Raw genomic sequence first — 20,129 nt, 5'->3', positions numbered from 1 at the left:
TTCACTAGTGGTAAATGCATTTAACGAAACTAATTTTGGAACTATAGGTCAGCACTTTAAATTGCTTTCTCCTTGCTGGTCTTACAACTAGATCAGGCCTTGGGATTTAGAATAAACAGGACTTTGAAGCCTCATTTCTTTCTTCTCTTCCAGATACTGTCACACAAGTGAGAGAACATGGTTGTTACTTGTTGTGCAGCCTGTGCTCTTTGTGAGTCAGCCTCCATTTTTTAACACTTGAATCATTTCTAGCACTAGGGTTTATTTGCCTTTTATTACTCAATTATCCTGTTGTTCCTCATCTTCTGTTTCTTTAGTTAATGACAGAAATACCTGTGGCACAGATCGGCTCTGTTGTCGGGGGGAAGCTTCACAGCATGGCTGTGATGAAAAATGGCCAATTAAATTTTTTCATCATTCCTTATGGAGATACCAAAGGGGGATGAGCAGAGAAGTCATTTCCTTACCACCCTATGGTGCAGTCTGTGGATGGACAAGGAGTGATGGGCAGTCTTGGTTCAGCTGTGCCACTGCTGCTGCATTTGAAAGCTGAACAAAGGACAAGGTAACTATAATCTGTTGAGATATAGAAGTATCCCTTGGCTTCCACCAGCAGTCTAAGTCAGGCTCTTTTCTTAGTGCAGCAGACTTGTGCAGCAGTGTATCTCCCACAGAAAGAAGCACATGGTAAGAACACTTTTGCCATCTGTCTCTTGTCACTCGTATCCATCTAGTTAAGACTGGAGCTGTTGTTGCTCTGGAGGATGAAACAGGACGGGTGGCAGCTGCCCTGCTATAGTAGTGTGTGTTAATGCCCTAAGGAGATTGGATCAAGCGGTGCCTGCCCACAAGCTACAAAAGAGGAATAGTGCAGGAGGTACGGATTCAGCGCAGGAGAAATGTGTGAATTCCTCTTGTAAATGCCAAAGCTGTCACCACGTGAATATTCAGGTTCTGCAGCTGCCTCTGTGGGCTGGCCCTCTGGATAGGGGCCGTTATGGGATTGATGATAATTGGCCTATTTAGAGTTCTTTCTGCTGCAGTGAAATTGATGCAAGAACATGGCAGAAGCTCAATCCTGAACATCATGAAAGGAAAAGTATACCCTTCATCTGCCTTGGTGGAGGTGAGGAATGGCTGATCTTTCAACTGATGCAGTATCATAGCAAAGTGTTAAAGGTAGAATAGAGACGGTTTCTTATATGGGAATTATGCTCAATACTCTCAACAGTACACTTATGTAAAATGTACAGGACTAACAAAAACTACACAAGGAGGGAAAGCTGGTAAAGAGTTTGTATACACTTTAGTTTCTTCATAGCAGAGATGGCTAGAATGAAAGCTGCATGGTCTTCTGTAAAGAGGTTGGAGTATAGGATTTTCCAGTGACTGCCAGAAGGCTTGCTTTGATTTGAGGCACATGAGGCTGCATGAAGGTGAAGAATGGATTTTAGTAGTAGCAAACTAAAGCTGTCCCCTGCTTTGCTACCTACGTGCCATTTTGAGAACAAAAGCTAAACAGCATGAAACATCTAATTTAGAGCACACATCATGTTTAGTCCTGATCGGCTAGTTTATTTCAGGTGGGTGATGGTATAGGCCAGACAACTTGGATAGTATTGACCCAGTGATGGTATCAGGGTTATAGTTGGTCTGCGTTGCCCATCACAATGACACTGTGTTACATAGTGTAATTATTTAGACAGGTGAGTTGTAATATCAGTTGGTCCCTGGATGCCATCAAAACACGCACAGTAGAAAGGATATTTTATAAATAACGTGGCAGGAATAGGTAATTATTTGTGAGAAGTAAATACTGCAGCAGAGCTATAGAGATGCTCTGTTACATGTCATCTGGACGGTTTATCTCCAGAGCTGCTAAACCTGAGCCTGGTGAACAAATCAAGCGCAATTTTGCATCAAGCTTTTGAAGTTAATGAACCTGCTTGTGTTTTAGTGGGAAAATCTTCCATCAGGGGAGGGCAGATCATGGCAAAGATCTTCTGGTTCAGAAATGGCCACTGGAGAGGTGGACCTGTAAATATCATCTTGTAGTGTGTGTAAACATCTATGCTTGTAGTGTGTGTATGGCATCCTTTGCAGTGGCCATTTGGGTAGTCGCGCTTTCTTCTTATATATAAAAGTAGCACCTCCCAAGTCAAACTTGGACATGATTCTCCAAAGCAAGCATGTCTTTTGCTTCCTGCAGTAAGCTAAGTAGGATCTTATGTCTGATATGGAAAGTAAAATGCCATCAGTGCGTACGGGGAGATGCAGCGCTTGTTGAATCTGGTGCTCGTGTCCAAGGGTAGTTCCTGCCTGATGTTCTGTGTTTGACTCCAGCTTCGGTGGCTGCAGGGAAGCAGGCTCTGCAGGCGGAGCGTGCTGCTGGGCTGGCTGCCAGGGCCCTGGAGAGAAGCTGCAGTGTCTTCAACAGGAAGGCATCCAGCCCTGAGGCTTTAAGATTGATGTTTTGTGGATGTTCCCCACTGAAACCACTGTGCATCTCTGCTGCTGTTTGGAAATGTCAGACAACTGGGACACCCTTTCCTCCCACCCCTCAAAGCACTGTTTGGTGTAGTGGAGCTTTATTCCTAGGTTGTAGTGGAGGAAGTGGCCAGAGAGGAATAGAGGTTTGGCTAAGGAGCTCTTTGGCCTCTGGCTGTCCCAGCTACTGCTTGCCCAGCGCCCAATATCTGTGTTCAGTATTTAGCCTTCTGTAAAGCAAATTCTGGTATGTGCTTAATATGGAGTGACCTCCTTCTGAATGAGACATTGCCTAAGTTCTTCAAAAACCAGGCCATTAGCTGTTTCTTGCAAAGCTAAAGAGCTGCTTCCATGGACCTATCTTTTTATGCAGAGTTTCCTTAGGGTGCCATTGTGCATTTATTTGTCTCTTAAATAATACATGGATGGATTTGTATCCTGCTGTTCAGATAAAAAATAACATGGGGTATTTGATACACTTGAAATATTATCAGACATCCTAATTTCTTTCTACTAAGTGTGCCTTTGATACCGATTCCTTTGTGATGTGTTCTTGTGTATGTTTCCTTGTGTTTAGGTACTTGCCAGGATATTAGCTGTAGGGTCTTTGTAGCATGTCACGTTATGATAGTCTGATAAATAACTCTTAGCATGTGAACAGTTTGTTGCAGCAGAATGGTTGTAATGGCATTTTTGTCAAAACCGTGAGAGTTTATCAGGCTTATCCCTAGTGGAATATATAGGTGGATTTATGACAGAGCTTCTTCCCTTTGAAGAGATTTAGCCTTGCTTTTCCCAGGCCTGCTATGAATGCTGTACTGGATCTGCATAAACTGGAGTTTATACTCCAGTGGCTTTTCTAGTCTCAGTACTATAGGCTGTCAGTGATGTGGACTTTGCTGCAAAATGGAAAGGTCTCACATGAGTGTAGTAAGTAAGGTAACTGGGGAGTGTCCTGTGAACATTCCGGGTTATTTCCAGATAACTTTGACGTTGCCAGGCCTTCAAAAGCCCTGTATAGTTAATAACTATGTGCAGCCTTTTCCCCCTTGTATGAATGGAGCAGTAACATGATTTTGTGATGTTACTTACTCACTATGACATGACCATCTCATGAGTTGTGGGGCTGGAGGTTTTTACACCATTGCACATGTTTTATTTAGAGGAATCATAAAGTGGTTTGGGTTAAAGGGACCTTAAAGCTCATCCAGTTCCAATCCCTGCTGTGGGCAGGGACACCTTCCACTAGAGCAGGTTGCTCCAAGCCCCTGTGTCCAGCCTGGCCTTGAACACTGCCAGGGACGGGGCAGCCACAGCTTCTCTGGGCACCCTGTGCCAGCGCCTCAGCACCCTCACAGGGAAGAGCTTCTTCCTAAGAGCTCATCTCAATCTCCCCTCTGGCAGGTTAAAGCCATTCCCCTTGTCCTGTCCCTACATGTTTTTATGAATTAAAAAGCCCCCAACAAAAGAAGCCTTAAGGAAACCCAATTGTATGAAGCTGAACGTGTTCATGTTCTGGTCAGACACTCAGCACTCCCAGCTTTTGTCTTCACAGACTTAAATGTGTTTTTCAGAGAAGCAGGGCTTCACTCCCGTTTTACTTTATGCTGCTTGTTCACTGCTAGCAGCTGTATGAAGGCCTGTCTGTAGAGCAGGAATCCTACATCTTCTGCACAGACTGAGGCTTGATGACCTCAAGGTTTTTTTAAAACCTTTTTTGGCACCTCTATCTCTGCATATAAATAGCTCACACGTCTGTTCCTCTGCACTGGCTAGACCTAAAGTAGCGTTAAATGCTTCTGCGAGGGGCAAGTAGGCTTTCTCAGTTACTTGCAGATGGAGCGTATCCAAGCTGTGCGCTATATTTACACACTTGCGTTCTCTAACAAGTTGTACTTCATCAGACACATGCAGAATCTGCAGATTTAAAATGCCTGTAAAAGACTTAAGAAGACAGATCAGTCTGCCCACAATCACTTTGTCTCTAGCTACTGGCAGCAGCTCTCAAATTTATTCATACAATTTATTCAAATTTATTCATACAAATTTATTCATACAATTATTTAGGTGATGCTTTGATCAGCAGCAATCCCTGGATCTTTGGAAAAGCCATTTGAAATGGTCAGGCAGCGCTACTTGCTTCACTGTTTGCTGTGAGTAGCTGCATACATTTGCCATTCATGTCCTCGAGTCTCAACTGACGGTTTTTTGGTTACTTGTTTTTGTGGTGGGTAGGTTTTGGGTTGTGTTCTTTCTATAATTGGCTTGGCAAATGTACATTTTTATCAGCATGCTACTTGTAATGCAGTAGACCAGAGCGATTTACACTGTATGAGGTACACTGGTGCAATATCTTCATGTAACTGCCAGGGAAGAGCAGGTGGACACTGGGAGATCAGCAGGGACAAAGTAATAGATTTATGTGCATGTGCAAAAGGTCAGAAGGAATTCTCAGTGACCTGGAGGAGACGAGGCAGCACCTCAGGTTTCAAGGGGCTGTGTGACTTCCTTGCTTAATTGGTGATGTTGAGCCCTGGAGATTTGCTGCTTATTAAAGCATCATTGCTTCTGGTGACATGGAAGGCCTTTGAGGTCTTCTTTCCAAACTGTAGTTAGTTTCAACTCTTTTACTGTCCATGTGTGTGAGGTGTCATGTCTGTGAGCATCATTGAAGCTTTGGAGAGGTTGCTGTGAATGTTCCCTGAATGTTATTCTCCATGAATTCTCTCATAAGAGAAGAAATTGAAGTTATTCTGGTGTATAACTTCCTTATGCATTGCTTTTCTTCATAAAACCTACAAGCCTGTTTTAACTTTAGTGACCTGTATTGTGATTATTAATAACATTTGACATTAACGTTCTTGAATGATGACCAGCAAATCTTGTATTCTCTGGCAGACATGCTTCTCAAACCAGTCATGTTTTGTATGTCTGTGGCTCAGAGTAATTCTGTATCCGTAACAGATGTCTGCCTTTAAAAAGTCAGGGAAACATGAGAGGCAGTCAGAGCTTTAATAAAAGTGTGTTTGAGCAACTGATGTGTGCAAGGTCTGTTCCCAAGGAGCAGAGAGCTTGTTGCTTTGGGTTTGAGATTTTTTTTGTCTGTGATACTGGCTTGCAAGCCACTACGCTGCATTGGAGATGAATTTAAAATCCTCATTCTTTTATGATCCCCGATATAGTTTCAGTTAAATTCAGATTCCTATTTTTCTCCCTTTGTCAGGGGAGTAGGGAGGGTGCATGTAATGAAACATCTCCTGAGGTCACTGTGGATAATCCCAGAGGGAGAAACCTGGGAAGGGAAGGCAGTACCAAAAAATACAGGAGGGATGAGAAGTCCCACACTCTCCTGCCACTTTTGGCTAGCTTCTTTGCATAGGTGGTTGAAATGCATTTGGTAAGGCTAATAATTTAAGGGGCAATTGCCACATCCTCGGTAGGCATAGAGAGCAATATTGCCTTCCACTGTGGTCTCCTATCCCCTTTCTTATCCCAAGGTCAGATTAGATAGTGCTAATGACTTTCAACTGCATCCTCAACGACTGAATAGTCAAGTAATTAAACGCTTCCACTGAAAATGCAGGAATGGGCTCTGTGTGGGGCAAATATTGTCTCTTTAGAAACACGGTGTTTGCTTTGCTTGATTGCTGCTCCCTCTTGTGGGTTTCAGGCCAGTGTAAGCAGGCTTGAAGCTACTTCTCAGTGTTTTTAGATGGAATAATTAATCGGCAGTACTCCTCTGATATACCGGCTTTAAGACTTGCTTTGCTGCATGTATCTACAAACTACAATGTTCTTTTCTATCAAGAGTATTAAATTTGAAAAACATCTAATTCACTCTTTAAATGTAATTTACTCTTTCCAAGAACTTACCCTGCTGTGCTATTAGTATATAGTATGATTTACTTTTTTGTAAAGCAAAGAGAAGCCTATATCATAACTGTACCAGACTTTGCAAGTGCTATACTGGTAGTTTTAAGACCTTTCTTGGATTTTCTCTGCCCTAGTCAGTGCTTCTGAGCTGCACTTCATGGGCTACTCTTCACTGAAGAGAGCTGCTGTGTGATGCAAGTTGTTCCTGAAAACTAGATTCCCCAAAAGAGCTTCCTGTGAGCCCTCCCAACAAAGACAAATGCCACACCTGCAGGAAAGATAATTCCTTTCTTTTAGCTTCTCAATTGCTCTGCTGGCATTAAATCTCTATGTCTAAGTTTATTGTGTCTAAAGATATCAAAATAGTGCTGGTATTCGTTCTTCTCCAGAGGGACATACAGTCTCTCAGTCTCTGTTTTTTTGGACAAGAAGCACAGTGGGATTCTGAATTGCTCCTAATGGATGGCAAAGACCTGTGCAACTTCACTGACTAGTTCTTGGCATGACATTCTTCCAAACTTTCCCACTGAATCTGAAGAGACAAATTGTTCTGATCTATTGCAAAACAGGAAGGTCCCCCATTAGTGTGTTACTGAAATAACAGCAGTTCACATGATCTAATAGCAGTCTTACACCATTTCCAAATAATGAAGCAGTTTGTCTTAGCATTGGAAGCTGTTCAGTACCAATCACTTAACTGATGTTGAGCTGCTTGTGTACAGGAAGTGGGATATGGCTGTTAAATCTTGGGTCCCCTGGACTTTGGTGCTTGTCTCTTGTGCCTCTCCCCTGCCCACACCCTTCCTGATTTTTCATTTTCTCTGGTATCTTACTTCCCTCATGCTCTCTTGTTCTATATTCATCTCGTCTATTTAATCTATGTAATGTTTTCTGCGTATCCCACTGTGTGCTCTGCATAGTTTGCAGTATTTTCAGCACCTTTTGTTTCCTATCTTATTTACTTCACACTGCCTGTTTGCATGCTTTCTCAATACCATATAACTTGCATGGCCAAGAAGCAGACTTTTCATTAGTGTCTGGCCAAGCAGCTCTGGCTATTGGCTATCCAGTAACATCTGAAATCTATTACTGCCTCTGTATCTCTTCAAGAGCATATATATGGGGGATTTTTCAGTGGATTATGTGGAATTTATGATCTTCATTTTACTTGGCTTTAAAAGAATAAATCAGTCTGAAACTTGTAACCTTCACTTCAGTATTTATGGTTTCTTTATCCTGACTGGTAGTTTGAGTATTGTTTTAAACAGCTGCTGAGGTTTGTATCTACATTTTAATGTGCTGTAAGTGCAGAGATGTTATGTGCTGTATGTTCAATATTTGCCAGCTTTTATTCAGATGAGATTTGCAGTCCAGCGAAGAATACAGAGCTGTCAAACAGACCACGCTGAATGTCAGTTCTTAGTTATATTTCTAATAGCTGTACTAGTCAGGAACAGAACTTCTCATTTATGTCCATGTTCAAAAAGATGTTTGCAATTGCCCAGCCCCGGCACCCTCCCCAACCTGTGTTTATGCTGTAAGGAAGCTGGATGAAATATTGCTGCATATTGCAGGCTCCAGATTTGATTGCTGTGCTTACTTTCCCTTTGAGCTTGGTCAAGATAAATGTGTCTGCTCTTCAGCTATCTTTACTAATGGATCAGTTGATTTTGCACGTGTACTTCCTTACTGAGAGCCTTCTTGCTGACCTCCCCATGTGCTGGGTGCCTGTGGGCTGCTCCTGGGAGGGAAGCGCTGGTTGTAGCTTTGCTCCCTCACTGTAAAGAAATGTCAGATGAGCACCAAAACCATAATTCACCTTTTTAGTTGTGGTATCACACAAAGATGCTGAACTATCAAAAGGGCAGGGTCATTAAGGTGGTAACTTACCTTGCATCTTTCACTTTCTGTGTTTTTCACTTACTATTTCACTTTATATTTATATTGGGGTTAAGCAGCAGTTGTCCATTACTGTATGTTACCAATTCATTTGCACTACCTCATTAACCCTAGTGCTTATCTTACAGCAAACATACTGGTTTTTTTCTCTAAAGAATGAAAACCAGAATGCCAAACACACACTTTGTTATGAAGAAAGATTTAAAGCCTTTTGAGGTGTATGTGCTACGGACTTGCTGTGGAGGGGTTTTACTAGTTCCTATCTCCCTTAAGTAGCCCTGTTTACATCCTGGCCCTCTTTCAGCCAGATGGCTTTATGCCCTCTAAAATCTGCAGTGAAGTCTTGTGTGACTTTAATTACAAAAGCTTGTAATTAAAGGTTCTACAATCAAACAAATACAGCATGCAAAAAGTACTCTGGAATACAGCTGTTCTAATTGTGTTTTGAGGTGCAGCCTTATTGAAGTTTTATACAGGGAAAACAGTTGCTGCTAAATACTGCTGATCTAATACAGGGAGAACTAAAAGGATCAGTGTGGTCACTCTAGAAGAGAATATTCTTCCTTTTTATACAGAGTTGGGTAAAGCAAGTGGAAGAAACCACTGAATGTAGCTTCACATAAATAAGTATTGCAAGAGGCAACACTGGGAAACTGTGTGCTTCTCTGGTGAGATCCTGTCAGCTAGTGGGCTTGATTTATTCATTTTCCTTTCTAGGTATAATTGTAGCTTCAACATCTCTGATTCATGTACTTGAATGAGTGATCCAGCTGTTTCCAAGGTTCCTACAAAACTTATTTCTCATGAGTAAGGGTCTTGATCCAAATGGGTGCAGTATTATACAGGGCATACAAAACGTGGTTTTGTTAAAGGTAACTGCTGTCGAGGAGTGTCCGGATTCCTCTCTGGTGGGAGCAACTACTTGCTGACCAGAGCTATTTGGAGAGAAAACACGCATTGTGAAGAAGTTATGTTGTGAATGCCCCATTCCTGGCAGTGTTCAAGGCCAGGCTGGATGGAGCTTGGAGCACCCTGCTCTAGTGGAAGGTGTCCCTGCCCGTGGCAGGGGTTGGAACTGGGTGAGCTTTGAGGACCTTTCCAAACCATTCTATGATACTGCATTGATTCTCTGCTGAATATACTACCTATAGGAAAGTGTTAGGGGTTTATAGCTCTAGCATGCTTCTGCAGAGCTGCCAGCTGACATCCTGTGCTGGAATTGTTCTTTCATCCCTGTTCTGCTTTTTCCAAGTATGGAAGCAGGACAATTCAGTTATTTCTAAATAGGGCATACTACTTTAACTGCTATGTACAGTTATCTCCCCATTCTCCAGGCTCTGGAGCTACAGTGCTTATGAAAATCTTATTTTTACAGGATTCTGTAGGTTTTCTACAGCATTATGTAACTTTCTTCTGAATCTTGCCTCTGAAGTCACTTAGAACTCTCCAGCATTTTCTCATGAAGAAGGTTTGTTTGAATTGAAGGATGTGATTCAAGCACTTCTCCCTCCTACTGCAAGTACAGTGCATTTCAAAGTGGGATTTACTTTGCAGCTAACCCATCTCCAGCTGAGAGAGGGCTTAGTATGCAAGGGGAGCCCAACAGTGCAACAGAGACCACACCAGGCGTTAGTCGCTGAGGAAGTTGCTGACAAGTTCTTTAGTATTAGCATGCATGTGAAGGTATGGGACAAAGGAGCAGAGGGAAAGAGACCATATCACCTTCCTGAGTAACTTGTATGTTTTACAACAATGTAATTTTTAAACTCCAAGACAAGAGAAGGGGGACCAAAAAAACAAAAAAGAAAAAAAAACAAAACCCAAGTGTTTCCTAAGCTAATAAATGTAATGAATGCCTCTAAAACACAGCAAGGATCTATGGAAATTATTACAGAATACCTCACTTTTAAGAGGTGTTTTAAAATCACAGAATCCCAGGCTGATTTGTGTTTTGAAGGGACCTTAAAGCTCATCCAGTTCCAACCCCTGCCACAGGCAGGGACACCTTCCACTAGAGCAGGGTGCTCCAAGCCCCTGTGTCCAACCTGGCCTTGAGCACTGCCAGGGATGGGGCAGCCACAGCTTCTCTGGGCAACCCCTGCCAGTGTCTCAGCATCCTCATAGTGAAGAAGATCAGTTCCTTGTGGCAGGATTTACTTGGGTAATCCATACAAGCTCATGATGGATTTCAGTTATTCTCTAGACTGTATTTTTAGCAGTGGCCCCATGTGACTGCATGGCAGTATAATTTATGAAGTAGGACACAACTCCCTAATCGTCTTTTACATTGTAAATTTGTACACACTGTTCACTGCAGTGCTCTGCAGAATAAACATTCTTCTTCTTTATGGCTGGGGGGGAAGGTCCATGTCAACAACACTGATCACATGCTTAAATTGTATCTCTGAGATATAATTTATTGTTTTTTGGCAAACACATAAGCAAATGTTTCTCCAGAGTGGACAGTGGTCTTGGAGAAATTCCCCATTAGTTGTGGGTCTCTTCCCCTCTGTCTCTTCCTACACTTTGGCTCAAAATCTTAAGCAAGAAGACCAAGAATGCTGACCCCTCAAACACAGAGGACACACAACAGCATCATTGGCATGTCAGAGGGGAACATCTGCCTGTTCGTACTCCCTGCTCCCAGTGCTTGGGAATTAATGAGAAAAAAAGAAAAACAAAGCTCTGGCATTCTGAGGAACTTTAAAAAAAAAAAGGAATCGGTTGCGGAATGTCCTTGCAGGAAAACTTGCCATAGAAAACCTTCAAATGAGCCACCAACCTTCAGGCTTGTCAGATTGCATTGTGTGAATGAGTCCCATTCAGGAAAATAGGTTTAGGTTGCAGTTAGGGTTGTCTTGGGAAGCAGTGTAACAGTTCTTACTGTCAGGTTTCCTCTGTGGGTGTCCTAACTGGCCCTTTGTATCAGAAAACTGGACCTTTCTCAGCAGGAACTGTCAATTTGTTGTGAAGCTATTTGATAATGAGATTCTTCTGTGTTTTGCAAAGGATTTTAAAGCTCTGATTTCAGATGATTTCTGATGATTTCCAATGCCAGACTGGTCTGTTCTCTGTCATGAATATAGTCAAATATTTTGAGTTGAAAACATAATTCTGTTTTAGTTCTCAGTCTGAATTTTTGGACTTGGCTTTTCCTGTGAATTGGATGTTGGTTGCCTTTTGTGTGTGTCGAGTTGGAGAGCTCGAGGAGGAAACTGTGGCACTCCCAGAGTTTTCAAATGCTCCTTCTCTTTCCCCACCTTATGTTGCTGTCTGCAGTCATGGTGGCAATGGTTGTTAATGCAGCTTCCAGCTCCTTGGAGCTGGTGAGGTTTGGAGGTGGCAGAGAAGCACTTTCCTACAAGTAAGTCCCTCACTGGATTACTTTTGCATATGGGGTTTTGTTGTTTGGTGGGTTTCTGTTTGTGTGTTACACAAGTCTTTGTGTACTCGGGTTGTGTGAAATGCTCTGAACCAAAGTGTGGGATTTTGGTCTCATCTTTTACAATTCTGTTGGGTTGTTTTTTGTATCTTCCCCATGATTGAGCAAAGGAACAGGAAAGTTTTAAGACTTGGTATGGAATTTATTAGCTTATGAGAACTATTCTTAAATCTGGTCTTTCTAAAACTGAAAGATCATCTATCTCTTCATACATCAGTATCTCAGATTTCTGAAGCTTTCTGATGGCAGTGAGGCATTAATGCTATCTGAATGTTCATGACAGCATTGCATTTGAGTTTGGAAGCTGGATTCCCTGAGGTGAATGATAATCATGCCATGCATTAGGCTACCCAGGAGTCTTCAAGCTTCTCCACTATCATTCAGTCTGTCTGACTTGAGTGCAGCAAGAAGCACTTGTGTCTGGTTCAGCAGTTTCCTTCCTCCTCCTCGCTGTGTCATGTTCAAGCCTCAACAGAAAAACCTCTGTTGATACTGGCAATGCACTTTGCTTATGAAAACCGGACATTGTTTTCCTAAGCAGCACTTAGTTGTGTATACTCGAGTTCATTGCCTTGGTTACGGTTTACAAGGAGGTTTTGTTAACTCTGCCAGCTGAGCTGCAAGGGTGCCAGGATGCCCACAGCAGCCAGGGATGATGAAGTGAGATGCATGCGTAGGGCTTTTTCTGTCTTCATGACTTCACATGGGTGTTACTCCATAGAATTCTTTTTTTATAGGCTTCTGGAACATGAGAAGAACAAGATTCTGAACCCTCAAAAAGGCAGAGAAACCAAACTTTCCTGCCAGTGTGAAGTTCTTGCCATCCTTTTTCTCCACAAGAAGAAACTTACTTTCTGTTACCAATACTTGGAGGGACAGTAGTAAATGTGATCTGGAGGGATATTGCCAAAATTCTAAGAATCACAGACCCAGTTAGGCTGGAAAAAACTTTGAAGACCTTCCTTTTGACACAGCTCCCTTTGAGTTAGAGGTAAAAGGACGCAGTTCTGCGAAAGTGATTTTTAGGATTAAGACCTGTGTTTGTGGAGGAATGTGTGGTGTTGTGTGCAAGCATGGTGGGGTTTGCATCTGCATGTTTGCAAAAGGGAAGTGTGATCCACATGGAGAGGTAAGCGCAAGTCTGTGTCATCACAACCGGAGCTGCTGTCCTAAGCACAGTCATGCTGGTGGGGCTTTTTGTGGGATTTGTTTGTGTGGTGTTTGCTGCCTTTTTTCCCTGCTCAGACATACCCATGATGTGCTCACACTGAACCTCCCAGCTTTCTCAAACTGAAAATTGCTGACTTCCCCCCTGCTTCTACATCTCCTGTTACCTGCTTATCTCATGCTCAGTTTAGCATTGTATTCCATGTAATGTGTATTTCCACCATGAGCCTTGTTCCTGCTTAGATATCTCCCTGAACTAATGTCATTCTTACAATGTCCTATTTCAAATGGGAGATGCACAGTTATGAGAGCTGTGCACCGAGTTAACTCTATTTCATAGAGTCACAGCCTGGTTTGTGTTGGAAGGGACCTTAAAGCTCATCCAGTTCCACCCCCTGCCACAGGCAGGGACACCTTCCACTAGAGCAGGTTGCTCCAAGCCCCTGTCTCCAACCTGGCCTTGAACACTGCCAGGGATGGGGCAGCCACAGCTTCTCTGGGCCACCCTGTGCCAGCGCCTCAGCACCCTCACAGGGAAGAGCTTCTGCCTGAGAGCTCATCTCAGTCTCCCCTGTTCTGGCAGGTTAAAGCCATTCCCCTTGTCCTGTCCCTACAGGCCCTTGTCCAAAGCCCCTTTCCAGGTTTCCTGTAACCCTTTAGGTGCTGGAGCTGCTCTGAGGTCTCCCTTTAAGGAGTCTTCTCTTCTCCAGGCTGAACCAGCCCAGGTCTCTCAGCCTGGCTCCAGAGCAGAGCTGCTCCAGCCCTTGCAGCATCTCCATCCCTTCTCTGGCCTCAGTCCAGCAGCTCCACGTCCCTCTGGCGTTGTTGCCCCAGAGCTGGATAAGGACTGCAGGGGGGTCTCCCCAGAGCACAGCAGAGGGGGAGAATCCCTTCCCTGAGCTGCTGCTCACGCTCCTTTGGATGCTCTTTAGTGTTCCTTCTCCACCCATCACACCAATTACCTTACAGTCCCCACTGGACCGTGCAATGAGCTTTTGTACCTGAAAAAGCAATTCTGAGAACAGTTTTGAAGCTCACAATCTCCTTTTTAAGCTAGAGGAAGATAACCCCCAGCACCAACAGAACACTTCCTCACTCAGCATACACCCACCCTCCAGGCGGCATATCCAAGCTGCAGGTAACACTCAGAGGCACTTGAACCAATGCTTATAAATCCATATTCACAGAGTAGCATTTGCATTGCAGAAATAAACCAGGAAACTGTTGTTAATTTGCCGCAGTTGCCTCCTTGAGATGCATTGGGTTGTGCGGAGCTGAGCTTAACCCAGGTGCTGACCACTGGAGAGGCTGGTGTTGGCTTTAGTCTTTAAGCAACAGCATCACGCTCTAAGCAGTTAGTTAAAAAAAGGAAGAGGAGCAAAAGAAAAGGCTGGGAAACCCAGCAGGGAATGGAGCTGGGGTGTGGGGATGCTGCAGGAGAGGAGCTGGGAGTAGCAGCTTCAAAAAGCCTCTTGTGATGAGCTGGGTGAGCCTAAAAAGCATGAAGGGAAAGATCAGAGGGATTAGAGGACACAGGTGTTTGTAAATGGCACTAAATGGGACAATACCCCAAGAACAATGCAAGGCACAGTCTGAGCTCCACGGAAATCAGTGCCACATTTGAGTTCAGCTGATTTCATCCAAAAATGTTCACCTGATTTGAGTTCCCCCCCAGTTTCACTTCTTGCAGGGACAAGAGCTCAGGCAGGAGGCAACTCTCACCTCAGGGAGAATTACTGAAGCTGAAGCAGCTCATTTTATCCATTGCAATTTTGCAGCAGCAACAATAGAACTCAAGGAGAGTCATCTCTTCCTGGCACCAGATTTTCTCCGGTTGCAGGGACAAGCACAACACATTGCCCTTTAGCAACTAAACCCTGTGCTCTCCTTCCCAGGCAGCGGGTGTGGGTCCTGGAGCCCGGCAAAGCCTCCACCCAGCAACAGAGCTCAGTTTCCCATGAGCTGGCAGCCCAGTGTGGAGAATCTCTTTTCCCAGTGCTGCCATGCAGCTGACAGTGTTTTAGCTAATTTGGATGGGCTGGCACTATTTTACATTTGGGGGGAATAGTTCAACTGGATTCATTTACAGTCCCTGGACCCCAGCCGTGTCCCACTGTCCCTGGAAAGGCCACACACTCTTCCTTTAAATAAAGGACGTTACAGATGTCTAACTTGCACCCTGGCACAGGGAGAAACCCTGCTTATAAGGTAGGGAAAGGGTTGCATTTGTAAAACAGACTGTGGTTTTACTGAAGTCATACAATCCCAGCCTGGTTTGTGTTGGAAGGGACCTTAAAGGTCATCCAGTCCCAACCCCTGCCACGGGCAGGGACACCTTCCACTAGAGCAGGTTGCTCCAAGCCCCTGTGTCCAACCTGGCCTTGAACATGGCCAGGGATGGGGCAGCCACAGCTACTCTGGGCACCCTGTGCCAGCAGTGCCTCAGCACCCTCATTGTCCCCATCATCACCACCCCTCTTCCTTATATCTACTCTCTGTCTTCCAGTTTAAAATCTTTACTCATTGTTCTATTCCTACAGACCCTGGTAAACAGTTTATTGTTCCTTTAAGCCCCCTTTAAGTACTGAAAGGCTGTCATAAGGTCTCCAAAGCCTCCATCTTTCGTTACAACTTGAAACCCCTGAGCCTACATGCTGTTTTTTCCTTCAATACAGGGTAAAGGACACAACTTTGCTTTAAAAAAGTAAATCTGAACTGTCTTAAGTCCACTTCAATATGTGTATGAAAATAAACAGCCACAGAAATAATTGATGTTCCTGTGAAGCAGGAACATGATCACCTGCCTCAAAAGTACTGTTTTTTTTAATTAGAAAAAGTCAGTCTTAAGCTACTCTGAAAGTTGGTGATTGGAGATTCAGTGGTACACTGTAGCCTTGTGTGAAGTTTCTTCTTGGTGAACCTGCTAGCTGGAGGGTATGATGGGTATGCCTGCATAAGCAAAATAGTCAAGATGAAAGGGGAAAGGGAAGCTAGGCAGTATAGTCTGCCCAGCACACTTCATAGGCAGTCAACAATGTCTGTAAATTAAATTTGTGTTTAACTGACACCCATTTCATCCCCAGGAAGGTTTATACTGAAGAGGCACTAGGCCAACATAACGTGATCAGGAAATACTTTCCTATTCAGGTACTGTACCCTACAGTTCTGAGCCCCTTAGCAAAGACCACCACAGGTGTACAATAACTGTGGGAAGACCCTGGCATGTCCTGCCCCAGCTGAGTGACCTGCCTGGAGATGTCCCTGGGAATTGCTACTGCTCCCGCAATGCCAAGCAGGTCCATCTTCTGTGACTGGCCCTGAATCCCACAGAAGTTGAGGCCTAATCCCCAGACACTGCTCAGCTTTTAATTTTGGTGCAGTAAACACTGTCAAGCATTGCAGAAATCCAAAAAGCCCCGTTGTCAGCTGTGAAGAAGGCACTTCTGGACTATGGCATCTCACCCCAAGGTAGCGAGGGTCAGGCTCTGGTGTTAATTCTTCCAATGTGCCTTGCTTGTATGTAGAAGTTTTAACAGAGAAGGGGAGTGATGTTAACCATGTAAATCTGAAGCATTGTAACTCAGTGTTGTGGCTTAAGCCACCATTAAGGACAAATTATGCATATTTTCATCTTACCTTAAAATAGACAATTTGTTCCAGTTTTCTTGGTTAATGAGAATTATCTCCCCCTTACATTCACTGGTAAATCTGTACAAGTACTGTACTATCTGTCGCTTAGAAAAAATTCTAGAGATGCAAGTACTTCCTGTACAAGGCATAAATTACTGAGGACCCCCACATACACCTTTTTCTAACTACTTTCTAAGTCCATACAGCAGCAAAAATACTTGGTTTTATTTGGCTTATTTGATGAAGTACAAGTAAGGTATCCTACATACCTCAGGGTAAATTCAAACATGTAAGTGTCCCACTGACCTGGTGGGTAAGGAACTGAAGGATTGGGAGGTCTTTTTAATACCAGCCAACTTCCATTTTTCAGTAACACGGAGCTCACAGCATTCAAAACACACTTCAGCATGCCTGAATTGATCTGACATGAAGTGAAGCTCATTCTGCTGGGATTTCCAAGCAGGTCCTGGCAAATTTTGCCAGAAATTCTCTGTATTCCTACATACACACTCTTCCTGCTCCTCCTGGCACTTGACACTCCGCTGGATCCTTTAGACAGCGCTAAATAAAAACCAAGTGCATACAGTTCTGTAACTACAGGAGCTGAGCCATGATCTGGGAAGCCAGGGGTGCATTTTACTTGATTGCTTGCCAAAGCCATTTAGCATCATTCAGCTGAGAGCTGTTAGCTCTCTCCCGGTCCTTGCCTGCTATATCACTGTCACTTGGGGGAGCAGGGCAGTACTCACAGAACCTAAAGAGCGTTGTCTGAAAGTGGGTATTAATCTATCTCTTCTTTTTTTACACCCTTAAAAAGCTAGTGTCTGTCTAGTCATACCCATCTCAGAAAGATGGTCAGAGGAGCTGAAGCTCTGCTAAATATGAAGACAGGCTGAGGGAGCTGGGCTGGGTCAGCCTGGAGAAGAGAAGGCTCCTTAAGGGGAGACCTCAGAGCAGCTCCTGTGCCTAAAGGGGCTACAGGAAACCTGGAGAGGGGCTTTGGACAAGGGCCTGTAGGGACAGGACAAGGGGAGTGGCTTTAACCTGCCAGAACAGGGGAGATTGAGATGAGCTCTTAGGCAGAAGCTCTTCCCTGTGAGGGTGCTGAGGCGCTGGCACAGGGTGCCCAGAGAAGCTGTGGCTGCCCCATCCCTGGCAGTGTTCAAGGCCAGGTTGGACACAGGGGCTTGGAACAACCTGCTCTAGTGGAAGGTGTCCCTGCCTGTGGCAGGGGTTGGAACTGGGTGAGCTTTAAGGTCCCTACAGCACAAACCGCTCTGTGCCTCTACGCGCGCCCTCCGCAGCAGGGACCAGCCCCCAGCGCGCACCCGCCCGCGGGCTCCCCGGGGCCTCCCCGGCAGCGCCCCGCCCCCGAGGGCCGGCCCGGCCCGGTTTGGCCTGCCGGCTTCCTGCGCGCGGAGTGGCGGCGGCGGCGGGAGCGAGCGGCAGCCGCGGCCATGGAGGCGGTGTCGGAGTGCCTCAGCCCGGCCGCCCGGGAGCAGGTAAGCGAGGCCGCGGGGGCAGCAGCACAGGTGTGCCCCGGCCAGGGCAGCCCCCGTGAGCGCCCGCGGGCTTCCCCTTCGCGTGTGCCGGAGCTGGCTCAGCCCGAAGGCAGTGACCGAGGTGCTGGGGAGTGTGCAGGGGGTGTCCGGGCTCCTGTGCACGTTGTGGTTCGGTTGCATTCTGGAGGCAGCGTGTAACTGGCAGCAGCTCTGCAGCGGTGCTAGTGGGCACTTCCTGCCGCCGCTGGCAGCTGCAGGAGGAAGCCAGTGCTTTAAAGGCTTTCTTCTGAAAATCAGAGGTAGAACACATGGTGCTTGCTGCTCCTTGCGGTACAGGAGCAGATAGGGCAACTGAGCCTCTTACCTATTTTCTGAGTAAACTTTCAGAGCAGCCCGGTGTGACTGTAAGCTGTTAATGGGTGGATTAGTCATCTGCTGACATAAACCATCACCTGGGCTCACCACCGTGGCTGTATGGAGGGATAGGAGCTGTTTGACAAGCCTGTCATGGGCCTGTCTGCCTCACCAGCAGTGCTGGGACGTGGGTATTGGAAGGGAATCTTTGGGTAGGTTAAGGTTCATGATCATGTTGGATTTTAATACTAACTCATATTTAAGAGAAAGGTGAGGAGTTAAGCAGGATGCGGACTGACCAAGCCCTGCGTGATTCATAGGCTCCTTGTCAAGTGGTGCAAAGTATGTTTGCATTTATAACTCAGATGCAAAAAATGTCAGTTGAATATGCTGGTATGACCTCTAAACATGCAAGTTATTTATAGACTCTTGTTTGGACGCTGAGGAGGGCATGTAAACTTATGGTGAGCTCCTGGAACTCACTGTTTTATGTCACCTGTAACTCAAGTGAAGGTGGAAAGTCATTGCCGTGGGGTAGCACTAGTTTTACCTGACAGCTGTGTCACAGAAGTATTGTAAATCAAGTGCTGCTTCTCTAAATAGACTTTAAATTCGGTCGAAGTATAGCAAACCTTACCAGATTTCTTTTGTCTGATGGCGTATGACTTGTGTAAATAGAGTGAACAGTTCTTTATCATTTGAGGAAAAGCCTTTACATGCACAGTAACAGAATGCTTGCCCCAAAAGTGACTTGCTGGCTCCACCTTAAGTGTGTTGGCAAGCAGTTTAAATCGGCCTGAGCATAGTTACTGCAGAAATACATAATAGTAGTTGCATACAGAAAGCAGGTGTAATTTAATCGGGCAGTCTTGTGTTTTAAAGCTGCTCTGACAGTGGGATCAGAGAACTCTGTCTGTGGTTTGGTGCTGGCAAACTAACACTGTCTTCTGCAAAAAAACATGGTACTAACTTTGATTACTAGTCTTAAAAGCAGATGATTTTGTGCACGTTGGAATTAAGGGGTGCTTTGTATAGATCGAAACCTCTTATGTGTGTAGCTTTGTGGCAAGTCAACAGTCATTTTTCACTGCTCAAAAGATCTCATAATTTCCTGTCTTTGTTGGCTGTTTCTTGGGGCTCCCAGTTGAACAATGAGCTCTTAGGCATTGCATAGGGAATACACACCTTCAGGATGTGTGTCATTATCCTCTACCTAACAAAGTCACCTAAATAATTCTGTCATCAAAATGATAATGAATGTGCAGCTTCCCTGTCACTGTGCTCGCAGCCAGGAAGCTCTCGCTTCCGTAACCAATGTGCTCTCTACACCAGGCCCAGCAGTGCTGGCTGTGGGTGCAACCAGACCTCTGCTCGTCTTGATGCGTGGGGTGTAAAGCCATGAGAGGGTAACTCCTCAGCAGGTGCAGATCTTGCACCCCTACTCCTCCCCACTTCCTCGTGCTGCAGACAGCAGAAGACTCCTCTCACCCTTTCCTGTGGATACCAAATAACCACACAACTGCAGGCTGGGGGAGATGGGCTGCAGCAGCCCTGAGGAGAAGGACTTGGTATTGGTTAACGAGAAGCACCCCATGACCCTGTTTCAGTGTGCGCTTGAGCCCAGAACCCCGCCGTGTGCTAGACTGCACCCTCAGAGCGTGAGAGGCAGCTCAGGGAGGGGATCCTGCCCCTCTGCTGTATGAAGGGGAGACCCCCCTGCAGCCCTGATCCCGCAGCTCTGGGGCAGCAGCACAAGAGGGACGTGGAAGAGGGGA

General features: G+C 45.1%; 1 protein-coding gene across 29 annotated transcripts in view; it reads left to right on the top strand.

Annotated features, from left to right (window-relative positions):
• LRRFIP1 (LRR binding FLII interacting protein 1) overlaps positions 1-20,129 on the top strand; it is a 106,503-nt gene that overhangs the window by 19,518 nt on the left and 66,856 nt on the right. For 2 of the 29 annotated variants that reach the window (XM_057422860.1, XM_057422721.1), the window contains exon 1: positions 17,941-18,000. The exons of 24 other annotated variants lie outside the window; for them this stretch is intronic. In XM_057422860.1, the coding sequence (XP_057278843.1) occupies positions 17,956-18,000 (45 nt within the window). In that variant the 5' untranslated portion in view covers positions 17,941-17,955. Of the gene's footprint in view, positions 1-17,898; positions 18,001-20,129 lie in introns of those variants that run through there. 3 more of the 29 variants (XM_057422679.1, XM_057422888.1, XM_057422911.1) reach the window with 3 other exon arrangements.

This window comes from Pezoporus wallicus, unplaced genomic scaffold, assembly GCF_028554395.1.
Source record: "Pezoporus wallicus isolate ANWC-B61680 ecotype Strahan unplaced genomic scaffold, APGP_CSIRO_Pwel_v1 contig_3488, whole genome shotgun sequence".
Lineage (NCBI taxonomy): Eukaryota > Metazoa > Chordata > Aves > Psittaciformes > Psittacidae > Pezoporus > Pezoporus wallicus.
The sequence above is the reverse complement of the archived record's forward strand: the minus strand, read 5'-3'. Positions and strand labels throughout refer to the sequence as shown.